A 26,178-nucleotide genomic window follows, 5' to 3' on the forward strand; every position below is an offset into this window, starting at 1 on the left:
GCCACCACATACAGCACACAGGCATTTGGGAGCCTTAGAGGGCAAGCGGAGGTGGAAAGGGAGGTGGGGGAAAGAGGAGGAGGAGTATGGCAGTCTGGCAGTTCATGAATGAGATGGTTATAGATGACACATATCTTGAGGGTGAGTCTTTTTTGGCTGGGTCTGAGTTGCTCTCTAATTAACCCCGGTGCGGGGGAGTAATTTTGAAGCTTGGAGAATAACAAGAGATGATGTATGGACAGGTAGGTTGGGATGTGGTTTTTCTCCTTCCTTTAGGTAATCACAGGACCATCACTGAAAGGAGTGCTGAAAGGTTTTTCAAGAGGCTGCATGACTCTTTATCTTATCCTAAGGCTCAATCAACTATGCCTAAGTCATTTTTGACAGGATTTATCTAACCTGATTTTATTGGAGATTTCCCAATCATTTTGGGGTAGAACTGTTGCTGGTTTTGCAGTGCTGGTTCAGTATGGCAGTGGTCTTGTCTTTGATAGTAGATTTCCATCATCTTCCAGACTTCTGTCTCCCTGGACATTTTGGGCTGAGTGATTCCCAGTGCTGTTGAGTCATAAGAACTCAGCCAAAGTCTCATCCAAAGGACCTGTGCTTGTATCCCTCAGGGAACAGTGGAGCTAACCTGTAGTGTTAGCTGACGCATGTACTTGCCTGCGCTTGCTGTCTGTGTGGGCTTTGGCTGTTGGCACGTGGAAGCAGCACACTGGCAGATAATTACTTGCTGCCAGGCAACATTGCAGAACTCTTGTGTTGCCCAGCTTTGCTGGAGACACCTGCCTTCATCCCTCCTCCAGGCCTCCTTGGAGTTTGCCTGTTCTGCTGTGGCTGGGAAATAGTTGGCTTTTTCATCTATGCTTTTTGGGGAATTTGAGCCCCAAAACACATATGCTTGCTGTTTCTTGCACATATGCCAGGAATAACAAAGAAAGACAGAAACTTTAATCGTGGAGGTTTCAAAAATCAAGATCAGTTTTTTCTGTGTGATGCTGTACTTAGCCTTTGTAAGGCAAAGTTTATTCACTCTGGCAGTGTTGTGGAACCTCACACTGGGAATGGCTGGGACTCCACAGTAAAGGCTTTCATTGATCTAAATATAAAATTTATTCTTCAAATACAGTAACTGCTTGTGTTATGTTGGTTTAGTATTTGGTTTATTTTACCCATGCTTTCAGCTTTCAAAATGCTTTTATACATCCATGCTCAAAAACTTCTTCATATGTTGTGGGAAAAAGGAGACTTGAAATTGAAAATTCTAGGTGGAGGCATGACAGGCAAGAACTAGAAGATGAGGTTGCAATTGTGGAATAGCCAGAGAATTTCTTACACCCATTATGTTGGTCAGCAGCATTGTAATTTTCAGTAATGTATTTCAGAGCCATTGAATGTTACAGTGCTGATAGTATACTTTCCTTTATATTTAGCCTGTGCCAAGGCTCGTGGTAGCTCTTTCTTCAGTATCATGCTGAAAAACCTCTATTCAAACTCAAAAGTACTTTAACCCTGGCCTAGTAGTTATGGGTGAGGTTGACAGCCTTGGCTGAAGAAAAAATCAGTCATCTATTTTCCCATTAACAAAGGCTAATCTAAGCTTGAATGCTTAGAATTGCTTCATTCTACCATGTATCCAGACTGTCGTTTTTGAATTATGTTTAAATGCAAAAATGCCAAATGTATTATGTAACCTCTACAGCATTTGAGAAGAGATACCAAAAACCCCTGTATTGCTAACTTGACAGTTTTCTAAAAACTGACAGTAGACTTCTGTGATCAAGTAAAACTGAGAGCTGCTGTTTGGAAAAATACATCCAATTGTACTTCTGCTCCTGTCCACTGTCCCATTTACTGCTATATACTGAGAGGAAATCAAAGGAGCAGATGGAGATCTTAGTGTGTGAATTACTGTGGTGTGCTGACTAAATTTCTTAATGTCAGAGCTCTTACTGTCAGGTTCTGTCCGTTTACTTTCAGCTCTCTGCTTGATGTGAGGAGCTTTCTGTTGTTTAAGTGTCTTCTCATGCAAGTGTTACACAGACAACTGCTGCACGCTAGGGAGGACTGCCTTGAGACTGAATCCTTACAGTCAAATTTAATGAACCCCTAAAAATTGCAGGTTGTCTCTGCAGATGGACTAGTCCAGCAGTGCAGTGGGTTGGGCAGAATGACTAACTTGCTTAGGTCAAATCAGAGCCCTTTGTCCTGTTCGGGACTGGTGGCCATCCTTGTGCCAAGGCACTTCCCAGCGAAGCATGGGAATGGTAGCAACAGATGGGTAGAGTAGGTGGGAGCCCAGGGGGAGAATGAAGAGATACCAGTCAACATGACAGACAGGGAGATCTCCATGCCAGCAGCCTAATTTGCATGGAGCACTAGAACAGCAACTCCCCCCAGTAGCACCTGCCTGCCTCATTATCTGCCAGTGTAGTTCAGATCTCTCAGCTGATACAGAGTGCTGCATCACTCTGTTTCTGGCACCAAGTAAAACACCATGTGAAAATATATTACATCAACATTGTTACCTTTAGCATTGAAACTTGTAATCACACCAAAAAGTGTTGGTAGTTTGACAAGTTATATTTTTCTGTAAAGTCTACGTTGATTGGCAGTAATTACACTGTCCTCCTTTAATCCTTTATTAACTGAGTCTTATATCAGCTTTTTCATTATTTTGTCTGGAATCAATGTCAAGACTGACAGTCTCATCCTATTTCAACCTTTTAAAATACTGGTATAACACTAGCATATTTTTCAATCTTCCATATTCCCCTGTATTTCAAGACTCATCAAGAAACCCGAGAGTTCATTTCGCAGCTTTTTTAAGGTTTTTGGTAGTGTGGGCTGCAAGCCACCCTCTGCACTCTCCTCTCCTTGGTGAACTGCCCTAAGTGATGGAGTTGTGGTCTCCAAGGAAACATCCATACAGTGAAAGCTAGTTGAAGTGGTTGGTTGCTAAAGTGATGATGAAAGCAGTAAATATATTTTGGTTTCTCACTTCATATGGATGATTGATTGCATGTGACAATGTAGGTGGAATACTGCATCTTGGGGCCATTTCAGTCTTAAAGGTCTCTTGGGTTCTTTGCCATTTGTGGGCCAACAGAGTGGGGATTTGATTTTTGGTTTGGTTTTCTTTTCCTTTCTTTTTTTGAATGTCTTTCTCCCTTCTACACTTCCCAGGAGATACCAAAAAGATGTTCTGGGGGTTGAGATTACACCTTTTCTAGTGGGAGTTAGTACTGCTGCAAAGCTCAGCAGCGTTAATATTTCCAAGGAACACACAGCTCAGTATTGTGTTTACTACTTCTTACTGCTTTTTTGAAATGTTTCTGTAAGCTGAGTATTTCTGCCCACTGTTTTGTTTGGGTTTGTTGTTTGTTTGCTTCTTTGGTTCATTTATTTGTTGGTTTTGGTTTGGTTTTTTGTTTGTTTTTTTAAATAAACTTCTCTTTGTCCTAAGTTGCATTGGGAAGCAGGACACTGTTGTGATGGGCAAGTTACAGATATCTTTTGGCATCTGGTAGCACAGACCAGGATGTCCATTTTAATATCTTCTTTTAAATCCATAGATACATTCAAAAGAAAAGGTCTGCATCGTTGCCGCTGAAGTGCTTGTGACCTCTTGTTCCCCTCCGTGAACTTTTGCCTCAGGCTTTATAGTAATTGACTGCTTTGGGATGAACAGAGACATGCTAATAGTATAGTGAAACAAAGAAGACTTTAGTTTCAGTTCAGTGGAAACTTAGGGGAAGAAGAGAATCAGTGTTTCCCAAGGAACTTTGCAGAAGGCTTTAAAAATTGACACAAATACCATTTTGTTGGCATTTCTGTTACTCATTAGGCGACATACAGATGAAAGTTTATGATGGAGTTACCTAGCTTTGTGAAATGTTTCTGTCTTGCCTCACTTTGTGTTGATACACATAACTTCTATTCAGTTATGTGTATCTCAACAAACAAAATATTTTTCTTTGTGTGGTCATAGGTAATGTTTATCTGTTCTGGCTTAGCCACCAGACTTATATCTACTAAAACATAATCCAGCACAGTTGCTTTGAGTCTTCCACCTTGTAGGGAGATCCAGATTCCACAGAGTTTAAGTTTTGAGTGATACAAATTCTACATTTACAGTTTCTGAATGATTTCGTTGCTATCTCAGGGTAAAATATTCAGACCAAAGACTGAACACTTAAATGTAGTCAAAGAGGGAGCTTGATTATAGATTTTTCCATATCTCACACCTGTCCAGGGTATAGCCTGCCACAAGAGCAGTAATGGTTCAGCTTTGGATATCTCTGCCGGAGTTGCCAAAGCAAGCTGTCTGTAGGCTTCTTACACTGGGGTGGGGGTGAAGCCATTGATGAAGCTAAGAATCAGTTGATTCCTTTAATGGGAGTCTAGAATTTTGAAGTGGGAAGTCTGGCTGTTGTTTCCCCAAAATCTTATAAGCTATGCTGTTCTTTAGAGCTTTACTTCGTGGGAGAATTCGATCACGTGTCTTCTGATGAATTTATATTCTTCAGCCAGCAACTGCTGACACACAATTGTTAGAGTGTATGAAGTTTCATCGTGGTGAAAATTAGCTAAGATGGGTAATGTCATCCTTCTGGGACAGGAAGGATGTGATTGAGCATGCAATAGTTCTCCTAATAAGAATTATGAAGATGGCCCCTCACCAGTGACATGCACTAGTTAAGGTACCTTCTGGTGCACATTCCCAATCTATTAATCACTCTAGCTGTATTTAGGGCTGACGTTCACAAGTGAGTGGCTCTAACCTAAAGCCAGCTAAATGGATATCATTGAGCCTGTGGTAGATGCAGCTGCATAGACTATTGGTTGCCATTGCAAGTTGAGTTAGCCCTACAGTAACCTTTCACTTCTACTCTAATGATAGAAGTGATCATGATAAAAGGTTTCTTTGCCTTCAAAACCATGTTGAAGGCAGATTTCCAGTTCCTCTGGCATTTCAGGTGTGATTTCCTCCTGTGGCTCAGGTCATCTTGACCTAATCCTGTTCTGTCATGTACAGTATGCTGTTAATTTTGTTCTAAGATGCTCTCATCCCTCAGGGCAGGGTAAGACAAAGATAACTTGAGAGCTCCATAAGACCAGCAAAAGTTGATAGGAAGACTCGCTGCCAGTTGTCTCCGATGTACCCATGTTTTTCTCATTATTAGTAGTTATGTATTTTTTGTACAGTTCCCTGAGATTTGAGTGTTATTCTGAATCTGTACCTTTAGCTGTCCATCACTGGCTTATTGATATTGGCTTGCTTCTGCCTTTTCATCCGAGACAGCTGTATGAATTTGAATTAGTGTCCTGATCTAATCCTGCTTTTCACAGTAGAGAGTTCTGTAGAATAATAGAATCAATGAACATAGCCGTGTGGCTTTCTGTGCTGCTTGTTTCTTTTATAAGTCTATTTGGTACTGCTAAATATGGAAAGATGTGAAGCTTTAGGTAACTTTATTTTTATGGTCTTTCTGTGGTCTACGTCAGTGGACACTAAATGATATAAGAGGCTTAAAATATGCCTCATATTCTTCTGTGACTTGAGAGCTATAGATACATGTCACCATCACAGACTTGAGAACAGTTTATGATTTCTGTGAAAGTGCAGCCTTTCATGAAGAAATGTAAGGAAAAAAAGAGGCTGTATGACTGAATTGCAAATGAATTCATTTCCTTCTTACAGGAGGAAATGATGGAGTGTCCCTTCATGGGACTGGTGAGAGTTATCCTCAGAGTTGTTGGTTTCCTCAACATGGTACTTAAGCTTTTGAAGATTTTGTGGTAGGATTTTGGAAATGTGGCAAAGACTTTAATTGCATGACGTCCTCTTATCTAAGTGTTCACTTAAAAATTTGCTTCATGTATTCTAAAAACACACTTGCAGGCCTTGAGCTTTCACAAAGGTTTGTTGCGGCACCTCAGCTCTTATCTGCCTTTGTCTCTCACCAGCTGGTGTTTTCCTCGATCAGCCTTCAACCATGAAAGCTTTTTCTGTTGCTGCTCAATTACAGTAGAGTATCTCAAATAAAATCTCCTGGTAGTTCGGTGTCCTTTGTGCAGAATAAAGTCATGAGTTAACTTTCTCATAGTATTAGATCCCTTCTTGACTTCCAGTTCATGGATTCTGTAGCTGTGGCTACGGGATTTTACAACATCATGATTATGGTCAGAAGGTGAACTTCTTATCAAACATTCTTCAAATTAAATCCCTCTCCCAGAAGATGGAAGACAGTTTGTTAATGCTTAAAAAAACAAGTCTAGAAAACAACTCTTAATACACAACTTTGTGGTGACACTGGGATCAGATAGCTGATCCACAGATGCTACATTCTTCCTAGCAGGTCCATCTTTATAGTACTTAAGTAATTTTTCCCTGTATTGCAGGACACCAGTGAGTTTGTTTTTTCCGGCTCTGTGCTTTAATTGGCAGTCCAGCTGCCTCTTTTCTGGAGCTGTAATCTGTGTCATCCTGGATGTTGTACCTTGGCACAGTGAAGGCTGATAGGTAGTTGATGCAATTAGCCTTTGTATGACCTACAGGCAATCTCTTCTGAAATGCCAGTCCAGTGCAGAGACCCCCACAAATGTTCCTAAGCTGTTGGCATTCATTTTTATGTAGATAAATACTCCTCTGAACTAAACGGGATTTAGTATCTATCTGTGTATCTAGATGTCTCCTGAAAGTTGGTGATAGGTGGTGTTAAGAGAAAACCATTAATATATGCATGTATGAAGATTTTGTGTGTATTGTTTCCAGTTAGCCTTTCCCTCCCATTCAAAATACCAAATTCTGCATTGAGCCTCTGAGCAGTTACTCATCCTTATTTTGCTGTCTGCTCCTGCTGTACGCTGTCATACACAAAGCACAAACAGCCAGAAGGTGTTGGGGTACTTTCTGTATGGAATAACTTTACTCTGGCTGTCTGCTTATTATGCCCTGCTTACTCTGTGTCACTGTTCACTTGCATCTTCCACTTAGCAGCAGACCTGCTCTGTGGTCACAAAGACTTCTCTGTTTACATCTGTGAACAGGTACAGTTTGAATTCTTTGGCTGGGACATTAAGAGTGCAAAACACTAGAGATTGTGGGGCATATGGAATGAACTTGCATCACAACCCTTGTAAAATGTTATCCCCTATTTGGTTCCAGAGACGAGAGTACTCTAATGCTTGAGTGATTACAAAATCAGTTTAATTTCTGAAACAGATTTTGTGTATCAATTTTTTTGTATGCAAAGAACCTGCACACCTGAGAACTAGAGATTTTCCATGAATCTCTTAAATATTGCACAGTAAAGGGGAGCTAAAGAGTCAAAATTGTACTATTAGCACTTTAAAGCCTACTATTGCTCGGTCCTTTTTGTTCTTGTCTTTCCTTTATGCTTTTGTAACTCAAGCCATAGTTTATCACGATGTGCTAAGTCTGGGAATGTGTTAATTGAGAGGACTGTGAGTCAACTGGAAATAAGAATCCGCAGCTACGTGCACTATGGGAGGTATTTGCACTGTAATTTTGGGGTCATCTGACTTGGGAGGCCAAGCTTCCTGCATAGTTAGCAGAAGAAAAAAAAACCTCTGCTCTGAGGATTCATCACCTGCAGTGAGCTGAAATGAGGTGCTCTGAATATTCTGTGGAGCTGACAATATATCTAACACTGATCAGATAGGGAGTTTTGGAAGAGTACTTTTCTGCTGTGGGTTACTTAGATGTCTAAAATTAGACAGGCTACATCCTGCTCTGATGGTAGAAAGGATGTTATCTAGAAGAGGAGACCTTCATTCATCACTTGGATGAGGGATCAGAGTACACCCTCAGCAAAACTGGGAGGAGTAGAGGATGAACCAGAAAGTTATGCTGCTGTTCAGTGGGACTTTCATAGACTGGGAAATGGACCAGCAAATCTCATTAAGTTCAGTGAAGAGAGAGATGCCGAGTCCTACATCTGAGGGAGAATGACCCCATGCACCAGGACAGGCTGTGGACTGTCTGGAAAGGAGCTGTGCAGTGAATGACCTGGGGGTTCTGTGGACAGCAACTTGAACATGGGCCAGCAAACGTGCCCTTCAGAAATTAAGGCCATCAGTGTACTGTGTTGAATTAGGAAGACATTGCCAGCAGACTGAGGGAGGTGATCCTTTTCTTCAGGCCTGCTAAGGCCACATTTGTACTACATTTCTGGACCCCAGTGCAGGAAAGGCATGGGACATACTGGAGTAAGTGCAGTGAAGGGCCACAAAGACTGACTTGAGAAAATAGGTTGAGAGAGATTCAGCCTGGAACTCTTCAGCCTGGGGAAGAGAGGGTTTGGACTGCATCTTGTCAATATGTATAAATAACTGAGGGAATGGGCTTGGACTGCATCTTGTCAATATGTATAAATAACTGAGGGAATGAAGAGAGACAGATGCCCAGGGATGCCCAGTGAAAGGACAAAGGCAATCAACACAAATTGAAATTCCATTTGAAGAAAACTTTTTCTTTCTGTGAGAGTGGTTAAATTCTGGAACAGTTTGCATGTGGACATTATGTGGTCTCTTATCTTTGGAGATATCCAAGTTTGACTGGAGAGATGTATGTGAACAAACCAGCAGTTAAGATCTCTTAATTGTTGTTGACTTTTCAGAGGTGTTTGGATCTGGGGTCAATCCACTTCTGACTGTACACAGTAAAATATGGAATGTTAGAATGGCAGTCGAAATCTATTTGCTTGGAGGGCTGATCTTTCCTGTCGTTGCTTTGTTCCCAGTGGTGATCCAAGCAGTGATGCCATTGTGACTATTATTACAGCCCAGAGTGAGATAAGGTACTTAGGGACCAATAATGTGTATCCCATTTGCATTTTGTGAAATCTTGTTCTGGGCAATGTAGCAACTTTGCAGATGGCTTTGGGGAGCTGTGGCTGAACCCATAGAATATGAATTCCTGTCAGGATGCTACAGCTCTACAACCTTATGTAGGCAGGCAATATCAGGGAGTATGAAACTACTGTTATCTTTTTTATATAGTCTTAGTGACATCATTCCAGATGATGTTCAAGTCCACGTGTAGCTCTTTGTGTCTACATTTCAGAAGGACTTAGTATAGCTGAAGGAAAAATCAGCTGAGGAAAACTTCAGCTATAGAATGACATAAGCTTTATGTATTTAGCTAATCAAAGAAGTAGTAGGTAGTTGTTACTTGATTGGTATAGATACAGCAGTGGGGGAAAGATGTCTGATAGAGCACCCTTTAATACAGTAGACAAAAGGCATAGAAAGATGCAGAACCTGATATCAATTTAGCTTGGAAGAAAAAGCGATACTTGAGCAATAGTGTTGGGAGTTTTTAATTTCTTGAAGTCCTGCCACGTAAAGTTCACCACTTGCCTTGAGGTAACTGATTGCTGAAACAGGTTTTTTTCCCAGTACATGAGGTGTTTAAACTAGCAAAATTATTGCCTAGTCTCAAAGGAAAATTTATGATCGTAGTACTGGTCTCAAAGTTCCTGGTGCATGTGCAGGATTTTTCATAGGGTGCCTTTAGGGGTCCCTTTGCTGGAGAGGTTCTTCCAGCCATTTGCCTCGTGTCACAAGTGCTGCAGGACTGGAAGCAAGAGCTGCCTCTGAGAAAGCTTGTATAATGTGTTTTCTCATGAAAGCTGTCCCAGTAAGCCTTTCTTTGTATTGGTGGCTGTGAATCTAAAGCTGCCTTTGAGATTCAGAAAGGCATTGGAGACAAGTGATCATGTTCTTAAAAGTGAAGGGTGCAGGCTGATTCCTTTTGTGTGCATTGTTAAAGAGATGAATTTCTAGATATCATTATATCAGAATGGGTAAGGCTTTGCAGAAGTGCTCATCTTTTGTGGGCGGTGAGGCCCCTTGGGGACCTGTCTCTTTGTGGGTGGTAAAACTCACTTAGCCATAAAAGTATTTTCCCAGAGCTTGCTGCCTCCTCTTAAAAGGGAAAAAAAAAAAAATTACCCATGTTCCAGAGCGCAGAGGGGAGGCAGGAACCCGTGCTGTGCAGAGGGGTAGGAATCCTCAGTGGCCTGCCACGTTTGGCTGTCATCTTCGAAGAGATTAGTCATGATTTTCACTAGTGTGTTTTATGGGGCGGGGGGGACCCAATCCCACAAAGCAAATCCTAAGACAGATTTGCTGTGCCCAGTATAGAATATTTTCATAGACATTTTTATAGCTACCTTGACATAAAGATGGTAGAAGTTTTGCTATGGCAGCATGGTTGTGTGTTGAATAATGGATCTGGTAAGAATGCCGTGTGATGATCTCCTGGTCCCTTTTGCAGGTAGATAGGTTTGTACCATTGGGTGTTTTATTTGTAATTGGGCATTAAAGTCTCAATCTGTTATCACTTAATGCATAAAATCAAAGGTTGTGTTAGCTATTAGGTTCTACAGTAGTGGTTTTTCCTCCACATAGTATCATTACTCATCTGGTACTGTTGGTTTTATGCTCCTGATCTGCTGGCTTTCCTTGATTGTGGGGGAAGATGTATGGGAAGATCTTGGCAGGGTTAGTAACAACTTGCTTTCTCAGAGTTACTTTTGACTTGTGGGTTTATCTTACCTGGTATTTTACCTTAACATGAGCCGTTATAAGTTGCCCCTTGTGTGGAACCTGGAGGAGTTTTAGAAATACCTGTGGCAAGGGCAGAGCCTAGGAAATAAATTTAGGCTTCAGACTTTCCCCAAAACATAAAGGCTGGATTTGTCAGTGCTTTTGGATTGTTAAAAATGTGGAAGGTGTTAAGTGTCTTGCTTGAGATGGGGAAGTTCTTGAAAAAAAACAGAGCAGAGAAGCCAAATAGCATTTGTGCAGTAGCAAACAGTCTCTAGTCAGGATAAGAGCACTAGGTGAGTTCATATTAGCTTTTTAACTCTTTGCCTCGGAACTCAAAAGTAAATGCAGACAGCAGGAGATTCTGTACACTAGAAAATATAAACAGGACCCAAAGGCATACCTCATATGTGTCCCTCCATGCCTTGTTTTTTTTTTTAAATGGGTGCAACCATCACCTCTGGAATGTGGCTGAAGTGGTAATGGTCTCCAGTGTCTGCAGGAGCTCAGTGCTGGTTTTGAACTAAGCAAGAGATGCAATGTAGTGCTACTGAAGGAAGCTGTATTTTGCTTTCTTGAGCAGTAGGTTTGACACACTCTCCTGTTGAGCTCAGTGTGGGCTGTAATCCAAAAGCCCTGGCAGGCAGGAGCTGTTATGTTTCTGAGAGTTCAAAATCAGTGAGAGCTGTGAGCCAGCCTCTGCAAATATAACAGCTCTGGACTCCGAGTTCCCCCATTGCCTGGCTTCTGAGTTCTACTCTTGCTGCTCTGGGAACCAGATTCACATCTCTTCCCCGTGCTTCAAGCACTGCCTGAAACAAGGTGCAATTTCAGCTGTATTAATGTGCTTCAACCCACCAGGTTTTGCAGCAATAGGTGGGAAGGAGTAGGTAGGTGTGGCTCATGGCCCTTTAGATAACTTCAGGGCCAGCAGCAGAGTATGGAAGAAGTCGTAGTGATGGTCATAATTTCTTGGTTGTCTCTTTCAGCATCTTTGGGGTTGGTTAGAGTGGTAGTGGTAGGTAGAAGCCATCACAGAAGGCAAGGGAAGAGCAGTCAAATAATCAAAAATGTTAGTCCCTTTGCTAAGAAAGAGCCAATGAGAGTAGTTAGACTACTAGTACTGGGTTTTGACCAGCAGGGGGGTCACTAGAAGTAGAGCTGATTCAGTAGTAGTTGAGATGGAAGATATGCTGGAGTGGAAAAAGAAGAGTGACTGCCCAGAGTTTCATATACAGTTTGAGAGCTAGAGGTGATAAGGACATATGGGACAATGCATTTCCTCTTCTCATCTTAGACATCCAAACTGTGATCCAGAGAGTCATTGAGAAATTTAGAGATGCAAGAAATTGATGTATATTTATATTGTGAGAGGGAGAAGAAGAGCATACACATTTACTGACAAATGCCAAGGGATAGAAATTGATAGAAAAGAGGGAAAAATCATAGAGGCTGGTGGAGTGCTTAAAAGGACTGGGAACATGCTTGTGTCTGTTATGGGAAGAATTGCAGGAGGGGAAGGGAAGGTTGAAAAGGTAGAGGAAGTAATGTCACTTGGTAATTTTCTTACAAGCAGCTGAGATTCTGCGCAGAGACAAATGGAAGCTGGAGGAGGGGAGGGTTTGAGGAATGAGTCAAAGGTAGCTGGGATTGCAGGCGTGGGCTTCAGTTAAGCTGGAGAAACACTTTGTCTTCTTTCAAACAATTGTTCGTATTAGCATTCATGGTGTGGGCATGCATGCACCCATCCATGTGCTGTCTCCTGGTTGCTGCACACAGAGGCTGTTTGAGGATCTGTCTTTTGGTTCACCACAGACCAACCAAGCAAGATCTCAAAGCTTCTTCGAGGTGTCAGAGTAGAAAAGTGTAGTGGAGGGAATTGGTCTGGTGGCAGTTTTCATTGGTGTTGTCTTGCAGTAGATGGAGGAATGGGTACTGGTATCACAGGTGGGTCAGGCTCAAAATCTGGTAGGGAGAGAAGGAGGCAAATACCCAGCATGTACATATACATCCCCACAACCCCATTATGAGGACATTGAAAAGGGTAAAGGAAATCCAAAAGTACTTTGCCAGAGTGGAAGGAAAAGAAGGCACAGGAGAAACAAGGCTGAGGGGAGACTGATAACTGACAGTGCTTATGGATTGGAAATCATAACAAGATTAAATAGAAGAGAAGATATTAAGTTGTGACAGAGAGGGACTCAGTAATAAAGTTTAGAGAAAAATCTCATGGGCCAAATGGAGTGAGCAGATTTACAAAGATTTTGAAAAGTAAGGTGAGAAAGCATTTTGCTGTGAGGGTGAGATCCTGGAACATTTCACCACAGTTCCTTTTTAGTTTGTGGCCCCTGTCCTCCAGTAAAGCACGGCTTACTCCAAATCTTGATTGTATATAATTGAAAATTTTACTGTAGACCAGTTGTCATTGCTGTATTTTCATCATATGAAATTTCCCTCCACTTTTGCTTGTAAATGCTGTTTGGAGTGGCTGTGGTGGTTATTTTGTACAGCAGCATCTTGGGGAGGTCTACTTAGGACCTTCTGGAAGCATTATGAGCTAATTCAAGATAGATTAACGTCAAGTCTGCCCTGAAAAAGAAATAAAACCCATTTAAGTATCCATTCACTGTGCAGTGCAAGACCTTCATGCTGAGTGTCTAAGTATTTCTGCTGCCTCTGGATGTGTCTTTGAGTTTGCCTTTTAACACTTCTTTAAAACAATGGAATACAGTGGTAGTCACCTTTAATCTTGGAGTCAGTTTTGTAATTGCAGTGGGTTGGACCTGTCTGTGATGAGCTGAGCTGGGGCACCGATTTTACAGAAGTCACTGCAAGGTTATGAGTTTGGCCAAACTTCTTGGTGGAGTCCTGACTTCTGGGAGACCTTATGCTATGTCACTGTTCCAAATGTTGCATGGTTACTTCCACATTGTTACACTTGTTCTGTCGAGTTGTGGACTATCATACTGTGTCAGTCCTGCTCTGCATACTCTGGGATCTGGGTCACCCCTGGAGCCTGAGTCTCTGCACTGGCTTCAGACAGAGATCCCTGTGCACTTGCTGGGGTGCAGCAACCTGCTTTATGCATTAAAGCTAGTGGCAATGAGGAGTGAGTCTTGTTTCCATTGCTGTCATCTACATCATGCCAAACCACCCTCAAAGTGGGTGTTCCATGAGAAAGTGTTCAGAACATTGTGATAGCAAAGTACTTTATTTGCTGTAGGTTTCTTTTACTTTGTTCTGTTTCAGTTGGAATAATGTGGTCTCCTTATTACATTCTTCCAGCCTGGGCTCTCTACTTTCCATCTCACCATGCTTTAATCTATTTTAATCTGCCTTCACATGAGTTAAACTCCTATTACATTTTGTGTTTTCTCAGCTTGCTCATTTTCTGCTTTCTTTAGGTTGTGTGTCTGTTCACTGCTTTACCCAGCTAACAGCAAGTCTGTCTACTTACTTTGTTCCTTCCTGCCTTTTCTTCTTGCTCTTCAGATTGGCGATACTTTATGATGTGTCCTGCTCAGAGGATATTATTCCTGTGAAAATCCACCACTGACCATGTTTAGCTAGTGCTCTGTGTTGTGCAGATTCAGTCTGTGTCACTAAACTGACACAGCATTTTCATTACAAGTAGGGGTGCACAGGACTGGTGCTGTAGTACAGCAGTCCTGAAATATGTTTAAGGATAGGAATAACTTTTGCAAGTCTTCCATTCACTGGTAAGTACAAGCCTTTGTATACATTTTTGTGCTTGGCACTTCTATTAATACTATATACTGCTATTTCCACAATGAAAAGTGGCTCCAGTGTGGAAGCTTGTTGTTGTACTGATACACTGTTAAACCTGCAGAATTCAAACCCTTCCAGGGAACGTACTGCTTCTTGAATTAGTAAAACTTTGTATTTTTGCAATGCGATGGTTGATAAGGCATGCAGGTGCTCTACAAAGACATTGCTGGGGTTTTCTCTCAATTGCAGATGGGTGTTTTGGTATAAGACATGCACATTTCAAGTTGTGCTAAGCACACATTCCTGCAGTAAGAGCTGCAGAGGCGGTAGCAGGAATTTGGCTTGCTGATTTGTTTGGATTAATAGGTTTTCATGTAGTTAAAATGCACACTCACAATGGAAAAGGCTTTTCTGTAGAAAGCAGTTTGACTTGTTATTTTTGTGTCTATTCTACATCTGTCTGTTGGTGTAGCTATATTGGTTAGATAGGAGTGCTGTTACAACATTATTTGAGCCTCTTTGGAAGGGGAATTACTTAGTGTGAACTAAAACTGTGGCCACACTAACAAACTATGGAATTGATAGATAAAGTATAACCTGAGTGGAATATATGGGCTAGAGGTGGCTACGCTCTTGGCACACATGACAAGAAATTGCAAAACCTCTCAATTATCTTAAATTATATACAACAGTTTTGGCAACACTGGATCAGTCTGATACATGTTAACATCTATGGTAGATGAGTGAACTGCAGTAGCCGTCATAGACAGTGCGATGTGGCAACTGTGGAGGGTCCAAGCATTAGCCTTGGATAGTAAGGATATTCTGGTTAGGTGGCAGCAACCCTCTGAAGCAGTTTTTTGTTGCTATACTGGAATCCAAACACTGCTAAGCTAGAAAGGCAACTTCTTCAATGGCTATTGGCAACAAAAATGTCTTAGTAGCATACTGATTCAGTTTCTCAGTGCCTCTGTTACTGGCTGAGATGCTGCTAATGGAAGGGGCAACTGTGTGGATATGCCAGTGGGACCTTAAAAAGTTTTTCTTTGGTAAGAGAGCTGATGTTGGGATATAGACAGGCAAATGACCCTTAAAAGACAGAGCTTTTGCTTTTTTCTTTGACATATAGCAGCAGTATTTGAGGACTGCCCACCCTGAGTCAGGTCACACAATAAGCTAAGGTATGCTCTTGGACTGGGAGGACCATTTAGGCAGGAGAGGGTAAGTCTTGGAAGGCAAGTCCCTCTTTCTGGTATAGCTACTTGTGGAAGTTTGTCCTTGTGTTCTTCAGAAATGTGACAAAGTGAGATGGGAGCTCTGGAAACTGGAGTCTGGTGCCTGCTCACAGCTGCTTGGTGGAAGGATGCCCCCTTTGTCTGGTCTCTGCGAGACTCTCCATCTGCAGCAATTAGGATTAGCAGGCACATTTCATGCTCTGAAAAGTCAGAAAAGGAAAGAAGAAGGAGTTTTACAAAAGGAAATGCCTGCCAGGCACAGATTCCACTCTGGTTTTATGCAGAGAATAAACACAGATGTGAAGGTTAAAAAGCGGACTTCCAAAAGCATTTAATGACAGGCTTGGTAATGGTGCAAGGGACTTAGTGATGGGAGAGAGCAGAGGCATCACGAGTTGCAAGAGTAAGCAGAGGGAGGAACCCCAGACACACAGACCACACATTAGCTATTGAGACCTTCCTAGTTCATATTGCCAGGGATTTCATTGAATTCTGGCAGGAGAGATACGGCATTTTGATTTGGAGAGTCATCTTCTATTTCTGAAAATTGACAAGGAAGCAGAGGTGTGAACATGCCTGCATGTGTGGGTTCAGAGGTGAAGGAAGTGAATACACATTTCTTTAGAAACTGCAGAGTTCAGCTCTCTTCTGCCTTTTCATCTATCAGCATGTCTTGGACTCATTCACTACTCTCCCCACCCTGCCCTTCATTAATTTGCAAAACCCTTTGTCCTTTGCAGAATCAGTTGCTTTGGAGCAGATTTCAAATGTATTATCTTATTGGTTTTTTAGTAGATTGATGTGGACCTCCAGATGCAGAAATGCCTGCATCCCAAATTATTGTTTATCCTCACACTGACAAGATAAAGACTGTCTTCATTTTCCCAGTATTTTCCAGTTAGTTGATTTCATTCCTGGGCAGTAGCTTCATGGTTCTACAGCTGATTTCTTAAGATTTCAGAGAATTTTGTAATAGAAATGATGAAGAAAGTGTAAATCCCTTTCTCCAACAATTTACTCATTGTTTTATGTTAGTGGTTCTTAAATGCATACAGACAAAACGCATAAAAGGCTGCAAGTATGCAGAAAAGGTCAAACCAAAACATTAGTTAAATGAAATGCAGATTGGAATATATTTTTAGTGCTTGAATCTTTTCCCTAAAAGGCTGTACTGAAGGAAACATGTTTTACTGCCTGAATCATATGGTAGTGTGAGGCATGCTTTTAACACATGCCGCTACCGCATGGAAATAAAGAAGGGATCTCAAAACAAGTTTAGCAGCTCCAGCAGTTTGCTGATAGGAAGACTCCAGCGTTGACTGTCCTTCCCAGCAAGGGGCCTAAATGAAAAAAAAGAGAGCTTGTTTGACCAGCCACTTCTCAAACAGCTTGCAAATTGTTTCAGCCAAGTGTAATAGGTGTTTCTTTTATATTCATCATGTTTTCCTGCTAAACTCTTTCTATGTCGCAGCATCTCAATTTGCAGAAAGATTTCTTTTCACTTGTCTAGACCCATGACATTTATTTTTACTTGAGGGCTTCGTGGAGCACCTGTATCTCTACATGCCATTCCAGTACTGTATCCAGCATCAGAGTCCCAGGAGTTTCATGATGGTCCCTAAACAACTGGTGTTTTGCACCTTTGAATGTGTATGCGTACCTGCTGTTACATGGTGTAAAGCAATAGTGTAGTGGAGCCTTCCCAAGGAACTTCCCATCCATCATAAATGACTAATGAGAACACAAATAGCTGAACCTAAAGAGGATTTTCTTATAAAGAAGAAAGTAGCATTTAACACCTCCATTTGAGTTGTACAGATGTAAGAGCATCACTAAGACTTAGAGCTCTGCTTGTTTTGCAAGTAGGATTTTTGGCTCTCCTGTGAATTGTACTTGCTACCCTGCGAGAATGAACTGTGGATAAGCTAAATAATTATGTATCACTAACAATATACAACTGTTACTTTCTGTTCACTTACTTTGTTTCTTGCCAAAATCAAGATCTCACTTGTCTCATTCATCCCTTCTCCTTTCTAGCACTAAGGTGATGTGTACTCTGGCCTGCCCATGATTCAGGTGGTATATCTCTCTGTTTTGTTGTGTTTTGGGGTTGGTTTTTTTTGCCTTTTTTTTTTTTTTCCTATGGCATAACAGATTATGAATCTTGCAGATTAAAGATAGTGTGCAGATACTGTTTAAATCCTGTCAGTCTTTTATTGTGGTAGTGCTGTACTTGGGGTGCTGATTGGTAGAGATGTGGGTCATAGAAGGAAGGAATTCCATATATTCCTCATGGTTTGTTTGGGTTTTTTTTCTGTTCAGCAGTGCATACCCGATATTGGATGGTTGGAGAAAGTTCTTGTCAGCTGGGAGACTTAGGCCACAATCTGTTGCTACCAGAAGCTGAGAGGTTTGATGTAGCTACAGCAAGGAAATGAAACTGCTTGTTCTTTATTGGTCACCCTGAGTAGGATGAGACCATCCTAAACAGAGACATTTGCCTACTCCAATATGTTTACACAAAGGCTGTAATAAGAAAATTTATTTTTCACAGAGTATAGAATTTTCCTCATCCTCAATTCTGTGCAGATATTATTGGCTCAACTTTTGCCTTTTCAGGAAACTGTCCGTGCTGTTGCATGTCATATTTTCCAATTTTCATGTGTAGCAGGGTGACATGAGGTGGAGAATCTCTACAGTGAACAGCAACAGAGTGTGAATTCTCTAAAGGAGAAGAATTTCCAGCTTGCTTGATGAGATGCAAGCAATACAGATAAGAAGGGATGCATTTGAAAAGGATCTTAATGTCTTCTAGTTTCTGTGTGGGAAAACTGGACTCTACCATCAAAGACAAATGCTTGCTAGATACATTCCTCTATTAATTGTTAGATGATCAGACAAAGAAATAAAATACAGGAAGGTAAGATGTCAAGAAGCCATCATGGAGGTGGAAGCTTTTGGCCAGGCATCTGTTTTTTTATTTGTGCTTGTTGCAAATTAACTGATTTTCTTTTGAAGTCTAAAACTTGTGGCTGCAAAATTCCCTCCCCTATATGATATTTGCATTGTTCTCAATGTAAGTGGACCCCTTGGGTAATTGACTGGCTCCTATTAAGATGGTCATCTTCACTTACCTACAGCTGAGCCCTGCTCCAATTCCCATAGCTGATACGTCTGCGGAACTTGGCATGCTAAGCCTTGCCCCTTTTGAAAGGAAATTTTGCAGTGGGAATGAACATGAATGGGAAATTACACTTCTTATTTTATACATCTGGAATAAAGAAAAAATAATAGCCTTTTGAAGGTTCATCCTTCAGAGAGCATAGACCTCTTAGAGGCTTTCTCAGTTAATGTTGAATCTAAGATCCTTTCAGTGCTTAGCGTATGCTGAACTACTCTTAGTAGCATATTGTGCATCCATTCATGAAAATCATTTTGTCCATTTCCTATTTACAGCTTGCTTGTACATTGAAGAACAAGCAAAAGAAATGGTTGAAAATACCAGGTTGCTCTGCATAGTGTTTCTACAGCATTAGCCCAGTTTGAGATAGATAGCTCATCCACTTCAAAGGCTGTGCCTTTGAGGTAGCCTGGAACAGAGATTTACTGGGACCAAATTCACGTTCAGAATTTAATACATTTACTGTCTTCAAATGTGGTCCCCCAAACTAGGCTGTCCCATAAAATACTTCAGGGTTGGAAATGTATAAGAGCATGTTGCATCTCCACTAGACTTTAGTAATCATTTTGCTGGAGTTCAAATTGTTTCAGAACTGATTGAGAAAATCTGGTGTATTCTTGCAGCAGAGTGTCTTATCCTTGGTTTGTCAAATTGATTTGTTCTGTGTTTTGGACTTCTGGAGCCTGGATTGTAGTAAATCTAGAATAAGTAAAAGTAAAACCCATCAGTTCTGACAGATCCTTTCTACAAGTATAGATTAACCCAGTGTCAGCTACAGTTGCAAATGGTTTCATAAAGAGAAATTACTTTTCAAAGGTACTCATGCTTTGAGATTCGAGTACTAATCTAGGGGGAATTTTATACCAGGGACTAATCACTCCCTCAAACTGAGTCACAAATTAGCTAAGGGGTTTCTCCGGCTTCCTCAAGTTTATCTGTAAGCATTATAATAAATTTTTCTCTTATTACAAGGGGACCTGCCAGACACTAACAAATTAAGGCTAAAGGATCTAGCCTAGAAAAAAAAATTGAATTCTGGTTTCTGTTAAATACATGGAAAAGAAATTCCCATACCATGTAGATGTTTCATGTTCGAAAATGTGTACCTCAAAGCCTGTGTAGCTCTAGAGTATTAGTTGTTCTTCTGAAAGTTTGATAGTAGTAGTCTGAAGTTAGCCTACTTTTCACTGAGGGAGTGCTGGAGTGCCAAGGGAACTGGTTTTGCACCCCTCTTTTCCCTTTCAGTCTGAACTCAGACATTGGCTTGCATGGCTTGATTCATAAATGAGCAATAGTTGACTGGCAAAGGTTCATTTCTCCATATGCCAAGATATGTTGGATCCTCTGAGGAGGTTGAGACTGATGGATAAATATCTGTCACGTGTAGGTGGCCTATAAGAAAAGATTTGAGGATTTTTTTATTAAAGTCTTTGTTAATACTTTCTTCCCCCCCAGCTCTTTAAACTCTTCTGTCATGTGCTGAGTGGGGGTGGATGGAGTTCAGGGTGGTGGAGGGAAAATGGGGGGCTGCTGAAAGCATTTATCTTCATTTCTGCCATCATCCAGTGTTTATTACGCAGTGATAGACAGACGCAGGAAAGCTGCCAATCAAACCTACATTCACTGCATTTCAATTGGCCCTTGCTTTGGATTTCAGCATTTTGAAATCTACATCATCTCTGCAGAAAAAGGTTGTTCTGTTCGTGAGGATGACAAGCCCAAGACCCTTGGGTACCACTGCAGTCATTTGTGATCCCATCAAACAGTGGAAGACCCAGGAATCAGGACCGTCAGGAGCTTGGTGAGAACAGCTCCTTGTAAGAGCTGATCTGTTGCTGCCCGAATTTAAGATACACTGTGTTGTTTGCCTCTAGGTTACATACAGTTGACAAGCAACAGCACCTTCTCCTCTCATACAGACTGAAACCCTGACTGGGCAAAGCCAGCTGAGAATGAATTCTCATGCTGCACGGTGAACAAAAGCTCTCTAGTGAGGATTTTAACTTTTCTCAGTCTTCCAGGTGTGGTCTAAAATGTTTCCCATAAGCCAAAGAGGACAACACAGGTTAGGATGGCATATTTCTGTGTTACAGGGTATTTTCCTCCCTTAATTCATTGTCTGAAATGTTTACATGCTTTTAATAATTTTTACTGTAGCACAGTGCATGCATGCACGTGGGAGGCATCTGGCAAGACTTGTTATTACACTTTGTTATATGTATATAGGTATAATTTAATAATTGCACTCCTCAATTACTTAATTAGTATAAGTGGAGATAATTACTTAATAAAAGATGTAGATCATGGGTTTCTAATTAGTGTTAGTTACACAGGTTTGAAGCCTTCAAGAAATGGACCAAGTTTTTCTGAACATGACCTTTCACACTAAGAACTGTGTTTGCCTGTGTCCTAATCTTTTTGATAAAGGTATCTATTACCTGAAGCATTAGCATTACTCGATAGCTTGTGCTGGCTCTGAAATCTGTGTGGGGCTGTCCTGTAGATGGGGCAGTACTGCTTTTTTCCATTGTTAATTTCTCTGCATATGATGTGACTGTCTTTGGAGGTGAAGAGGGTGAAAGGTTCAAATGTACACCATAACTTGAAGGCTAGTTATGGTGTTTATTTAAACCTTGCATCCTCCTCACCTTACAGGGAAAGGGATGCAAAGATGAGAAATTTTACAGAAAAAAGATCAAATCTGCTTGCCAGCTGCTTTTTATGGTACTTTTAGCAGTAGGTGTAGCAATTGTATGAGCCAGATGAATTTACTGTTTGTAGAGCAGTTAATGATTTTGCTAAGCTTCTCTGATGTAGAGGGAGGGCATGATTGTTCTCCTAAGGTAAGTTCTCCATTTTATGTATTGCTTGTTACACCTATGAAGGTTGTTCTCATTGCAAAACAGATGATGTAACTTTGTAGCAATCATCAGTTATAAGATCAATATTCTGGAATTATGTGCCCTCTGTAGAACTTCTGTTGCCTGTCTTCACAGTGTGTTTTCCCTGCCTGACTCAGTCCTATAAGGCAGCTGCTACCTTGCACTGTTTCCCTGCAGGAAGTCCCACTGCTTCACATTTGTAGGGCACCTGTTTTTCTCTTCCCTTCCTGAGGGCTGAAGGCAAGACAGTAGAAGAGCTGCTTTTGTGTACCAAATCCAGGCTTGCAGTGAGAAGACTTTTAAAGATGAAGCAACATAAAATTCAATTGTCCTACTTCTGGTTGCCAAGTATAATTTCATTAATTCATTGAACCTGCTTTCTCCGGTGCATATCTTCTCTTCAGAGGAGCCCTTTGTTTTGAGGGATATAGAAAACAAGGCCTTGGGCATATGTTACAGCAATGGAAATGTTTTTAATTTTGCTCTCCAAGTGATCCATGCATGTCTGACAGAGGCAGGTACAGAGATGGAGCAAATGTACAATGGAGGTTGGTTGATTGCTGGAGGCCTGACAGAGTTGACTGCACAGGGTAAAGCTGTGTGCTCAGAAGTCTTCTTCTTTGTATTTTTCTGAGCTTTCCCTAGAAGCAAAAATCAGGACTCAAATGGCTTTCTTGGTTTATTTGTTTATCAGCACCAGTTTAGAATTTGCTTACTTACTTTGCCCTGCCCACCTTGTTCTTTGCTTTGCTGAGAAAGCACAAAACCTGTTGGTGTGTTTGTGTGTTCAGGTATTTTGGGTTTCTTTCTTTTCTTTTTTTTTCCTTTCCCTTTTTCCTTCCCTTCCCCTCTCATGCCTGAGTGATCTTTTGGGATTTTATAAGAAAAATAACTATCCAGCCATCCTGCTCTCTCCATCTTCCTCCACACCAGTTTAACTTAGTAGCAGTTAACAGGCTCTTAACTCTGCACAGGTGTCTGACAGAGTTGTCTAAACGATGTCTCTTCTATTACTGCTGCTGTGGCAGCAGTGTCCTGAGCCAACCCTTCTAGGAGAGTGAAGGCACTGACTTTGCTGTGTACTTCGCACTGGAGTGCGGAGATGCTGAAATCCAGACTGTGTAGGCACTGGAGGCTTTGCCTTTAGTCAGTTGTGCTTGGCAATGATCCCGCTTTGCTCTCCCTTACCAAATTCTATGACGCTGAATTTCTCTGGTTGCCAGGATGTGTGTGTAGGACACGGGCTGCCTGTCCATGAAGGCCTTAGAGACTGCAAATAGCATGACATTTTTGACTGTAGTACTACCATGGATTAGCTGTCTCTTGTCTCTGTTTGTCTTCCTGGGAATCCCATTTGATGTGTCTCAGCTTTCTCAAATGTGTGCCGACTTGAGAGTAACCAATGGCTGTTCTTTTGTGCTGGGAAATATAGGTTCTTTATGATAGTTTCTGAAGAATAATGCTTAACCTTCTGATTTTAGGCTGCTGACCAAACCCTGGGCAGTTAGGAAGGGTCATGGTGTCAGAGCAGCCCTTGCCTGCTGTAGGCTGAACCACACAAAGCAGCAAAGGGCCAGCTCCTAGGTTTTCCAGGCCCATATGTTGTTACAACCCTTACTATGTGACAAATACTGTAAGCAGCCTCTATCTTCTGAGTGAAGTTTACAGTAGGAGCAGTGATTATGTCCACAAATCTGTGTAATTTCCCAGGGCAGTGCTTTTCCTCCGTTTGTATTCTGATATGCCTTCATAGCTGTACTAGACAGTTTTGGGTCTCTGAAAATGCAGCTTCACTGTTGATAAGTAGAATGCATTTGCACCAAATGAATTGATTAGGATTTTGCCTTGTGTTCCTGGGCAACTCTTATCTCTTATCAACTTTATTTTCTTTCAGAAATGTGTTGCAGGGAGATGCTTTCCTGTTAATTTCCTGTTCTCTGTGGCTTATTGAGGATGTGCTGCCATTTCTGTAAATAAGGTTACTTTAAGAATCTAGATTTTTGAGTATTGGACTTTGAAAGGTTTTCTGTGGTTTTGTCTCCCCAGCTTTTTTTTTTTCCTGGTTATTCTTGTAGAGGTTAAATTGCTAATTATTTCCCCCTTTTCTGTAGGTGCTGTGATTGGGGATGGACAGTCAGCTGTGGCCAGCAACATTGCCAACACCACCTACCGGCTGCAGTGGTGGGACTTCACTAAGTTTGATCTGCCTGAAATCAGCAATGGTAAGTTGGAAAAGACACCAGTGCCTTATTTTAAGTCAATGCTAACCAGAGCTAGGATAAGCTCTAGGATCTTTCAAAGGCAGCTGTATGTTGCAGGTCTTGTTTGTCGTGTTGCGTTGGGAACTGTAAAATGCTTAGTCCTTCGAGGAAGTTGACTCAAAGCTTGTATAGCTGTTCCACTCCATCTGCCTTGTGTATTCTTGCAATCAGCAAATCCATGTTCAAACAGGGCTTGTTTTTTTGAGCCTTTTCACAGGCATGTACCATTCACTTAGAATTCTGTATTCAATGTCTTCATTCTCTTACCAACAAGTTCCTAGAGAAATATTGTCTTTATAACTTTAAATTAGAACCTGTGCATGAACTGTGTGTGATTACTCTAAGTTACTCACATCAGTGTGTGTTAAAGTGCTGCAATACATTTTGGGAATCAGGACCCTAGTCTGTTGCTTACCAGAGTGTTACAAGCCCAGGGAACTAGATGTACCTTCTAGTCATTGCAAAAGCAGTGATCAGTCCTGTTTCTCAGGTAAAAGCTATTTTTGAATCAGCAGTATTTGAGCAATATCTGAGCAATATTGCTGATTTAATTTATTTTCTCATTCATTTCGTGAAAATTAAACCACAGTTTCATATGTGTTCTATGGCATAAGCTAGCTCTCACATTGGAAAAGACTTCCTTATGCAGGCACAAGCATGTTTGATACTTGTGGTCAGCTGATCAAAGAATGACATTTTCAGGGCTAAAACCAACTTGACTAGAAAGGCTATTTTTAACCCAGAATGAGATCCTGATATAGCTTGTTGCACAGCTGCAGAAATGTTTGTGGCAGCCTGGGATGAAGATAAGAGGTGGATATTCATGAATGTTCCTTTGTGCAAGTGATTTTTAGCTTAGGCTATCTCTGTGCATAGATGCAACTCACTGCTTGATTTCTCAGCAAAAGCCAGACTGGGTTCTACTTTAAGGGATTGACTTTTTTAGGGAGAACAGGGATTGATTTTGTTTTCAGAAAGACTTCTGCTTTTACAGGTAGTCACTAAAATTAATTGAGAAGAGCTCTCAGTCCCAGATCTGTGTGTTCTGCATTTCCAGAAATTGCATATTTGACAATAGATCTCTCTGTGGCTTAGTGTCCTGCTGCTTAAAGAACCCACAAAAGGAGAATGTATGGTGGCACTGCAGTAGGAGAGATGCAGAGAATCAAAATCACAGAATCAAAGAATAGTTTTGGCTGGAATGGAATTTTAAACATTGTCTCATTCACCTCCCCTTCTGTGAACAGAAACATCTTTCAATAGATCAGATTGTTGAAAGCTTCACCCAGTCTGCAGCCACTTCCTTCCTTCCTGCCCCCTCAGGATAGGAAGGGCAAGCAGAAGAAGGTAAAACTCGAGGGTTGAAATAAAACCAGTGTATAATTGAAATAAAGTTAATAATAACAATAGCAATACTAGTGATGAAAAGAGGGGATGAGGAAGGGTGAGAGGAGACAGAGGGGAAGTGAGGCAAGGAATAAAACCCAAGGAAAACAAATGGTGCACAACTCACCACCCACTGACCAGTGCCCATCCCATTCCCAAAGAACGATTGGCCCCTTGTGGCAGACCCCCAATTTGTAGGCTGGGTGTGATGTTCTGTGGTGTGGAAGATCCCTTTGAACAGTGTGGATCACCCGTCTGGACCATATTCCCTCCTGGTTTCTTGTAAGGGTCGCTGCTCAAGGCAAAGTTTTGCCACATGGTGGCAATATTTTTGGAGGTCCTGCCAGACTCTGGAAGAGAATAAAGATGAAGTCAGAGGGGAAAGCAACTTAAATTTGTAGGGACTTCTCTGTGAGGTGTAGAGTGATTGAAAAGTGCTTCAGCTGCTCATAGCTTATTTTTTTTGCCTCATCTGGCTGCTGAGGAGAAGGCTGTTAATTAAAAAGAAACAACAACAAAAAAAACAAACAACATAAGATGTTTGTTTATAATTTATAACATTCCATAGAAATTAGGAACCATCTGCTGCTCAATACATCAGTGTTTCAATCTTCTCCCTTTCACCTACCAGGATGCTTTTATTCTGAAAAAGCTTCCAGTTAGCTGGAAAGTGGGTATGGTTTCTGTCGTCATTGTGTCCTTCTTGTGGGCCACATTCCAGCTACAAGTCCATCCCCAGCCCTTCCGACTCACCATGCTGTGCTTCATTGTTTTTGGCTTGTCCATTTTGTCTTATGACCATTTGGAAATGTTCATTTTTACTCTTCTTTTATATGCTGAGTGCAATCCTGGCATTTCTAGTCTGTTAACCTTATCTCCTTCTGCCAGAGTGTAGTAGGGATGTATGAAGATGTAGCAGCTGT

The 26,178-nt window shown here is 41.3% G+C and overlaps 1 protein-coding gene across 3 annotated transcripts in view; it reads left to right on the plus strand.

The window, feature by feature from the left end:
- The window catches only part of AMBRA1 (autophagy and beclin 1 regulator 1), a 115,095-nt gene that overhangs the window by 39,990 nt on the left and 48,927 nt on the right, over nucleotides 1-26,178 (plus strand). For all 3 annotated transcript variants that reach the window (XM_058806322.1, XM_058806323.1, XM_058806324.1), the window contains one exon: nucleotides 23,720-23,830. In XM_058806322.1, the coding sequence (XP_058662305.1) occupies nucleotides 23,720-23,830 (111 nt within the window). The remainder of the gene's footprint in view (nucleotides 1-23,719; nucleotides 23,831-26,178) is intronic.

The sequence above is a fragment of the Ammospiza caudacuta genome, chromosome 6 (genome assembly GCF_027887145.1).
Source record: "Ammospiza caudacuta isolate bAmmCau1 chromosome 6, bAmmCau1.pri, whole genome shotgun sequence".
Taxonomy (NCBI): Eukaryota; Metazoa; Chordata; class Aves; order Passeriformes; family Passerellidae; genus Ammospiza; species Ammospiza caudacuta.